The 9,931-nt window shown below is 32.4% G+C and overlaps 1 protein-coding gene across 1 annotated transcript; it reads right to left on the bottom strand.

Annotated features, from left to right (window-relative positions):
* Positions 1 to 5,558: 5,558 nt before the first annotated feature.
* Positions 5,559 to 8,056, bottom strand: LOC141687371 (protein NRT1/ PTR FAMILY 2.11-like). The gene is made up of 4 exons (XM_074492615.1): positions 7,870 to 8,056; positions 7,517 to 7,734; positions 6,860 to 7,419; positions 5,559 to 6,773 (listed from the first exon to the last, which is right to left on the bottom strand). The coding sequence occupies exons 1-4, from the start codon at positions 7,955 to 7,957 to the stop codon at positions 5,867 to 5,869; spliced, it is 1,773 nt and encodes a 590-aa protein (XP_074348716.1). The 5' UTR covers positions 7,958 to 8,056; the 3' UTR covers positions 5,559 to 5,866.
* Positions 8,057 to 9,931: the final 1,875 nt, after the last annotated feature.

The raw sequence follows: 9,931 nt of genomic DNA, 5'->3' as shown, positions 1-9,931 counted from the left end.
TTACTTTGAAACCTTGGTTACGGCCCTTAAATGATTAATTGGAGTATGAAACAATTATGTAAAGTGGACTAGGAAGTTGGTAGGGTATTCGCGAAAGCGTCGCCTTAAAATTCATAACGGTTAATTTATTAAAAATGGTGGAGCCGAGGGTACTCGAACGACTTATGTGATTTGTTAAGCGTAGAAATGACCATAAGCGAATGTTAGGGTTCAATTGGTTAAAGTCTAGTTTCTTAAGCGACCGGGGTTTAATTCCGACTTATGTTGTTGTTCATAGGTTATCGGACCCACTCTAAGCTTAAGTCTATCCGGGACCACTCAGGCAAGTTTTCTACCCGTTATACTGTTGTTGTGATGTATATATGTATATGCATTATCTTGTGATAAGTGCATGAATGTTATTAGCAAATCTTGCGATATATTGGAGCATGCTGATATGGTATATATGCATGTCTGTTTCGTAATCTTGATATCTAATTGTTGATTCAATTGCTTATAAGTTGCATAATACCTATACTAGAGATAAGCAGTAGTTGCGTATACCCTTAGTATAGGGGACCCAAAGGTGAACATATTTCTAAACCGGGAGTCGATGTTCCCGAGTATAATATATATATATATATATAGTTTTCAAAACTATTAATCGAATAAGGTTTATTCGATAACTTTATTTTATTTAATGAATTTTATTTTAAATATTCATTTGAGGACTTATGACTCCGTTTAGTTTATTTAACGAATATTATTTTGAATATTCATTCAAGGACTTAAGACTCCGTTTATTTTATTTAATGAATATTATTTTGAATATTCATTTGAGTACTTATGACTCCGCTTATTTATTAAATAATATTCTTTATTTTATTAAAGAATAATGTTTCGATAATCAAACTTAGTTTCGATTATTCAAATAAAGATCGTACTTTCGTATAAGTATATCTTTGGTTATTTATTATTTATTTCAAGTATGAGTTTTAGAACTTCTACTTCGATTATTTTTATAAGGATTATCCTTATGGGAATATTATTTAAATAATAATATTCAGATATTTTCTAATATATCGGGACTGATTTATTTTATTAAATCAGCATTACTCCAAGCATTCTTAAAAATGTTTTCGAGTCTTCAAAATGATTTTAAAAGTTAGAACGGATCCCAAAACTCGTTTTCAGATTTAAGATCTTCCTTTCGAAGGGGACTTGAATATTCGCTCAAAAATCTAAGGGATCCGGCTCTGTGGTGTATTTTATATTCGCAACAAGGTTGCTATTTTGATAAAAGAGTTTTTGATTACTTACCCAACACTCGGGAAGTAAAATTCTTGGAACAAGTTATTCCATTAACAGGCATCGCCTGGGAAATATCGGTGAGTTTTCCTTTCCAACAAGATACGACTTCTTGGTGGAGCCGTATCAACAAGTTTCTACTTGGGGAAAGGGGGGACGAGCTTTACGTTTCAGAGTCATGGATTTCATCTGAACTAGGAGTGGCGTAAGTGGTCGAGTGGCGCCGGCCCAGCCTTATTATACTGGCCCAAATGGCCCGGAAGTTCCGCTAAGACGGTCCATTCCTTAGGAGTCCAGTGTTCGGTTGACAAGTAAATCCGACTGTTCTCCTCTACATGTAGAAAATGGTGGGGTTGCACTACTACGACTGATCATCGTGAGTGGTCTTCCTGGCGCGGCAAACTCCCGTAATGAGTTCATCATCCAGTTTGGATATTTCTGCAACACTACCCGGAGCATTCGATCGAAAGGCTACGGATGGGTGATTGCTGAAGCATTGACAGGGTCAACTAGTTATAATGATGTTTCCCTCAAATGAAGTATCTCGTAACTTCATTTCTTTTAAACAACATTTCAAAGATTGAATCTATTCAAGTCTTATCATGTAGTCTCATCTATGTGATGAACTTTCGAAACTGTTTGTACCTTGAACGGTGGTGGTTCAAGTAGTATTCGGAAAAGATATAAGTATATTGGAGTATCTTGTAACTTCATCTTTTCAACTTATATCTAGTTAATGGTTATCTTATGCATGACAAAGATTTTCAGAAAAACGTTGAGACAAGGTTAGATATATGAGATCACCTTGCAACGATATTTTTATACAGTTATAAACTGGAACTCTGTGTATATTATGCATGGCAGAGGATTTCAAAGATTTTAAAATATATATATATATATATATATACTAAATATTTTGCGACTTGGTCGCATTAAGAGGTCAAACTTGGTTCAATTCTTCTTGACCAAGACTTTCATGAATACTATGAGAATGCTCATATATTGTTAATCATTATACATATTATTTTGGTGGGCTTGTTGCTCACCCTTGTTTTCTTCTTTCATCACACAACAACAGATAGACAAGATGAACAGGATCAAGCTCCCAATTTTCGAGCGGATAGGAAACGTTCCGCAGTTTCCTGTAGGCGTTGATGCCGCTGTAGCTGAGGTAGAAATTACCAATAGGCTAGGCTTTCAACTTCTGATGTACCAGACTTATGTATCTATATAAATTATAATAATGGCAAAAAATTGTAAATTTATTCAGAAACCCTTTTAAGGTGTAACGGTTTATAATTGTGGAATAAAATGACTTGTGTTATTTTTTGTATTCATCTCTGAGACTATAACTTGTGGTGTTTGTGTGTATATTGTGGGGTCACAGTACGCAGTAGTTGGTTGTTTATTAAGATTAAGTGTTATTAAGGAAAATGGAACTCGTGACAACTCGGATCCTCGACCCCGGATTTCGGGGTGTTACAATGGAGATAGAATTCATGAGATTTTTTATTCTCATTAAAATGACTAATTTACCCTTGTATGTGTTATTTATTGAATTTTTTTTTAGGGATTACAATTGATTTGCAGGAGGTATAACCATTATGCTACTTAAATCATATGTGTTTGTTAATCATACACATATTAGGTATGCTTATGTATCCTTAAACCAATAAATATTTTAAATTTTTAATTATTGGGTTTTATTAATAACTTATAATCATATTTTTCTTTTACATTTGCTATTTTGTACCATATTTTTATATAATATTTTTTTGATTAACATATATGTAATATTTTGTTAAATATCCACAATATAAAGCAAGTTTAATCAAATTGAAATAAAGCATTATACATTTACGATGGAATATATACAATAGTTCAATAAATCTATTTTATCCCATTATATTACTAACAACATATGTTTAATTTAAATTAATATATATAAACTAAATTATATTATTTGATTGGATCCGTTCTATAACATTTATAGAAATATAATCATATTAATCACGATAAATGTCCTAGAATTACTTCATAAAATTCTAAAAAATTTAAAATTTTAAACAAACAGTTATGACAATTGAGTCAAATTTATAAAAATAATTTTAATAAATTAATTAATAATATTATTGAATTAGTATATGGAGAAAGGTTGAAATCATTCATGAATAAAAATCGTCAATGATTAAAATAACGCTATATTAATCCCTATACTAGAAAATAATCCATGTATGACCTATATCAACATATTATTAAATACAAATCTCATGCGACATACATGTATTGTTAACTTCACGTCGTCGCCATGAATATAACAATCTTGTAAGAACACTTTAATACGATATTAATGAAGTTGGACAAAGATATTTTCAGTTCCAAATACAACAAGTTTTAATTATTGTACACCCATAAATATTGGACCTACACAAACTACAATTAGTATCGACAAATCTTTAACTCAAAGATTACATGAACCCAAAATATCTATCAATCATCAAAGACCGAAAAGAAAAAAACTGAAACACTAAAAAATATTTCATCACTAAAAGGTTTAAACAATCATTGGCTATAAGCTGTTTTAAGTGATATTTTTAAAACACTTCAAATAAATTATTAAGTACTATACATTTTTAAAAAAAATAAAAGTAACTTTTTTTGTCCTTTTTAATAAAAATCTAAGAACAAGAATTTGTAAATAGTTTTAATGGCCATATTTTTATTTTTTTATGTTAATTTTTAAATATATTTACACCTATTTTTAAAATTGAAAGATGAAAAAATGATAATTAGACCACTTTAAGTGACTGCAAATGATAATTTGTCGAGATGGGTGAACAAAATAATATATGGTCTCCGTTTCAATGACCAATTTATTATTTAACACACTGAAAATATCATTAAAATACTTGATGTTATATGATTTTGAAACTCTGTGCATTAAAAATATAAATATATTTGTTATCCAACACTTTGACAAATACACTGTCACATGTGTCTTGTAGAGTTACCACTTACGAAAGTTGACCACAATAATGATTCTGGTACAAAATTGAAAAAACAGAAGGATCCTGAATTGCCCACAAAGATGTTTTTCCTTTTAACATAACAAAATATTATGTATTCTACATCTATATTTTAGAACATTGCATTTTATACTTTAGAACATTGCATTTTACAACTTGTTTTCCTTTTCGGAAAGATATATAAATATAATTGTATGTCATAAAAAATTGTAACTTTAAATTTATAGTTTCATCCTACTTCTTCCACATTCAGTTTGCATGATTAAGAACATAAAAATTTCATTACAAAACGATTTTTTTAAATTTAACATTGCACATCATGTATACCTTGAACTGGCTGTTATGCTAGTTGAATCCTAATAGATTAAAATATTAATAACTATTATTTTCAACAACATTTCTTATATTTACTCTTTATATAATATTTTGTAATTAAACCGTATCAGAAAGTGAAAAGAAAGAAAGTGCTTGTTCTTATTATATATATTATATAATAAAAATTAGAATGGTAATGAAGGGAAATAGGATCTTAGTCATTTTTTATTCTTTTAGGAAAGGATCTTAGTGATTTATAGAAATCACTAAAATATTTTTAGAGTGTTTTTTTCCCTATATTTCTTGTATTTTAGTTTTAAAACTCGGAGTAGTTAAATTGTTGAAGTTACTCTTAGTTTTTGAGCAAGTTAAACAATGTTCTAATTTATATCTTTTTAAATATAATAATAAATAACATTATAGTGATTAGTGATCTAACATATTTTTTGATATATCAACTTCAAAAATATGTCTAGTAATTATGCCTTATTATTGAAATTTCAATTAAAATTGGAGTGAAAGGGGTTTTATCAATAAAATTAAAACAATAATATATTAGAATTATAATTGGATGGAAGAAAATAATGAAATTGGACCGGACATTGATAATGGGGCTTTTAAAATATGGCATGCTATAAATATGCTAGTGTTTTAAGATAATACTAGTACACTGGATTGTGGGAATTTTCATTCTTTCAAAATGTTCTCAATCTTATGAAAGATTAATGTTAAATAATTCAAAATTTATAATAAAATAATTACAAAATGATGTGACATTAACACGTGTGGAAATTTAATTAGTGAACCCATATAAATGCATATAAGATTTAATATTATTATTAGGAAAGTTATCATTTATAAAATATTTGAGAAAGTTTTTATAACAATATTCAGTGTCTCCATCATTTTTCTTTATGAAATAATCTTAGGTGAACGAATACACATTTCATTGATTTATGAATACCAAGATGTATAATCTTTTCCAGGGCAGAGATATTCACATACATTACCCCCAGTCCCCACTTATCGTTGCCAATAAAACAAGGGCATTAATGTTGGGATGCAAAGCGAGATGAGCCCCCACTACCCTCAACCATTCTTCCTTGATCACACATTTACAATATGTCAACTCTTTGTTCATGAGTCTTTTTATTGGGTGCAGGTATGCTTTTTATAAGTCTAACAAGTTGGAGAAGATTTCAATACATAAGCTTATAATGTGCTTTTATGCATGTAGTCTAAACATGAACATGAGGCTTGTTGGGTTTTATCTTATCCATGGCAACTTCAGATATTATGTTGTCAGCGGTGCCCTTGTATTTGTACCACTTGGCCACTACTAGAAAGTATCCCAAATTTAATACCATCAAACCAGCAATGAAGTAGTAAAAGTAATCCAGTTTCCCCTTGTTAAGATCTTCTGCTAACCAGTTCTCTCCTGCTGAGTTTCTTGTTACGCGGTGAATCACTGTTATCAAGAAACTACTTAGATAACTCGATATTGCTGAGCTGCAAAACAAGAATGATCCTGCAAAGCTTCTCATGTTTTCTGGGAACTGTTTGTAGTAAAATTCGACTAGTCCGATAACAGTAAATGCTTCTGATAGTCCTACAAGTGCTAATTGAGGCACTAGCCAATAACCTGACAAGGAAGATATTGCGCCTTTCCTTGCTACTGATCCCAGTGGCTTTGTTAATGCTAACGACCTCCTTTTGTTTTCCACCAGGCCGGATAACAGCATAGTGAATATTGAAAGAACTATACCAATGCCTATTTTTTGTAATATAGTGATTCCAGCTTCTTTTTTGGTTATTTTGCGAACGAATGGTACGATTATTCTATCGTAAACGGGTATCCATATAGTGAGACATAACATTTGGAAGACTGAGTATGATGCTGCAGGAATTTTGAAACTTCCACTGCCAATACTTCTATCGGATTGGATGGCTTGGAATACTGGGTAATTTTGTTGTTGAACCATGGAGATAAAGTAAAATGTCCCTGCAAGCCAAATGGGGAGTATTCTTATAATGCATTTGACTTCTTCCACTCGTTGCATACTACAAAGCCTCCATGGATCCGCAGCTGCTTTCTCCGAATCAATTTCATCTTCAGGCGTTAATATTGCTGCTTTGTTGAGAAAACTGGAACAGATAAATTCTGTTAGATTTCTGGTGAAAAAATCCGACAAACATTTTTAATAAATACGTTATGCACAAACTACTCCTACCTGAATTGTTCTGTGTAAGTAAGTGTTGAGTTGATCGAATTAGCTGGAACGTGATTGAACATGGATAGCCACGGTTGTGCTGGTAATTCCAATTTCCTCTTCTTAATGGCTGCCACTATGACTTGTGCAATGCTCGTCAGAGGACTGCCCTCTGGTCGAACTTTTACATAAATTCGTGTACCAATAAAGAAGAATGCACATGACAAAAACATAAGAAATGTCGGAATCCCTAAGCCTATTGCCCAGTTTACATCTGCTTGCACGTAGACGATGACTGTTATAGATATCATCATGGCAAAGGTAAAGGTGAAATAATACCAATTGAAGAAGCTGTTGATTCCATTTCTGCCGGATTCTGTAGTGGGATTGAATTGGTCAGCTCCAAAGGCCAAGTTACATGGCCTTATCCCACTAGCTCCAACAATTAATAGGCCAAAACTACTCAACAGAACGGCCATTTGCCATGATGTTGGCCCCGAGCATGTGCTATCATCATGTGTCGTACACTCCGGAGGATGAAGGGTGGAAATCGCAGCTGTCAGTGTGAGTACAAGCATCCCCTGACAGTTCAAAAACACACAAGTATAAATACCACATAAAACCAACAAAAAGAAACAGAGAGAAGAAAATGAGTAGAGAAAGATTGTTTTTGTGTACCAAGAAAGAAGAAATTGAAGCAAATCCGAGTGTTTTATACCGTCCGAAATACGTATCACATAAGAAAGCTCCGAGCAAGGTACCGAAGTTGCAGGTGCCATTGAAGATATTGATGAGATTAGTAGCTGTGATCGACTTCAAGTTAAACACAGTAGTGAGATAAACCAAGAGGTTTGATGAGGTTCCAATAGTGCCAAGCTTTTCAAATGTCTCATTTCCTGTAAACAAAAATAAAAACATAATTATTAGAAAATCATTGGAAAAAATTTATCAGAACAACTTCTCCAGCTTACAAATAAAGTAGACAATGAAGTGCAATTTTTTCTTGGCATGTCAAAGAATGATTTATGTACCTATGACAAAGGGCATAGCTTTGACTCCTCTGTAATTTGGCTCTTCAATGGGGGCATCAGCTTTCTCATTATTCTTCATTGTTTCCATCTTGCAGCTCCTTCTTTTCTTTCGGTATGGCCTCTAGTTTGTTACTTTGTATAATGTAATGTAGAGGGTATATAAGCACAACAGTAGGTGCTAAGAATTAAATGCTGAATGAAGGTAGTTGTTTGTGCACATTCAACTCAAATATGGTATAATGACGGAGGAAAATGACACTGGTTTTTTATTTTATTTAAAGTTTGACTTTTTGCATCACAAGTGCTTTAACTTAGTTAAAATTATTATTTTTAGTATTTGTTTTGAATAAAAATATATAATTTATATTCAAATTCATGTAAAAACATTATATTAATTATTTTAACTGTCAACACATCTTAAATTACATAAGGACAAAAAGACAGAGCAAATATTTGCTTTTAATTTATCCTTAAATATATTACATTTCAAAAAATACCAAAAACATTAAATTTTTTTAAATAGCACAAATTGAATTGTCGACCTTTATTGCCACATCATTTTTGTAATTTTTTTTGGACTAATTTTCTGCATGTAGTACTACTCTACAAATTATTCAGATCCAATACTTTTTTCCCTAAATTCATTTTATATATTGATTGGTCTTGTCATTTTTTAATATTTTTTCACTAAATCACAATTATTTTAAATTTTGGTACCCAAATAATTTGCATAAAATTAACTTTCCCGTCAATTTACAGTTATTAGTAAATTTGGTGCCCAGAGACAATTTGTATACAGGTCAACAAAATGGAAACGGAGGAGTTATAATGACTTTAAGCAATGTAAACGGAGTAACTAATTTATAGTTCATAATACAATTAAGCCCAAAAAATACCACCAAAATCAAAGCCCAATAGAAGAAGACCGCATGCCTAATTGGAGTGGTCCTCCTCGGACACGTGACATCCGCTTAGGAGAGTAACGTTCCCACAATACTCAAAATAGCATAACAACGTCTCAGGCGTCCATGTGTCATCACCTAAGGCTATCTCAACAACCAGGGGATAGTTGGGCCCGACTTCCAATCAAGAACGTCCAAATGTCCACCTTACAAGAATCACCAACGACCAAGATGAAAAGGTGCAAACCCCCAAAACCCTAAGTTGAAAACCTATAAAAGGCCCCAAAAAAGAGGTTTTAGGGGGTTACTTCTTCTCATCTCTTGCACACACACATATATCACATATATTCAAATAAATTCCATTTTATCTTTCTTCATAAAACCCTTTTCTCATCCTCATGCTGGAGATGTCGCGGGGATGCCATCCCCTCCGATTCTGTTTTACAGGAACCCAGCCAACAGCTTACCGCTCGTACCCACATTTCTGCACAAATGAAAGCCAAGTATGGATAGAAAAATAAGAAGAGCCTGGGGAATGATTGGGGTTATTATTGGCGTTAGAAGGAGGGGCCGAACCTCTGTTTAATGGTGTTGTTGATTTTAGTCTTGTTACTCTGCCCAGGAGATCAGAATCGTATACCCCAGTAAGGTTATCGTTTTGAACCTCCCAGATCTACTTTATTTACCATTCATACTTTTAAGGCATCATTAGTATTGTGCTTTTGATATTTTGATTATTTGGTTTTGAGCGTCAGAACTACGAGAAAAAACAAAATCACCGCCTCCGGACCAGTTCCGGTCGCCACCATCCCATCCAGGTAGGGCTGCAAATGAACAGAGCTGTTCGTGAACAAAACTCGGGATCGACTCGTTTAAATAAACTCGGCTCAGTTCATTTTTTTAAACGAGCCGGTCTTGAACATGAAAATGAACTCAGATAAATAAATGAGTCGAGCTGAACTTTTTGTCTGTTCGGCTCGGACTTGGCTCGTTTAGTTCGGACTCGGCTCGGACTCGGCTCGAACTCGGTAACTCAACTCGGATAAAATTTATATATATTATAAATAATAAATTATTATTAGTCACTTAAATGTTTTTACTGGTACATTTTTCATCATTTATTAATAATTTATTTATTTTGGAGATTTTGTTTATTTTTC

The sequence above is a fragment of the Apium graveolens genome, chromosome 9, assembly GCF_009905375.1.
Source record: "Apium graveolens cultivar Ventura chromosome 9, ASM990537v1, whole genome shotgun sequence".
NCBI classification, from domain to species: Eukaryota; Viridiplantae; Streptophyta; class Magnoliopsida; order Apiales; family Apiaceae; genus Apium; species Apium graveolens.
This window is presented reverse-complemented; position numbering and strand designations above follow the sequence as displayed.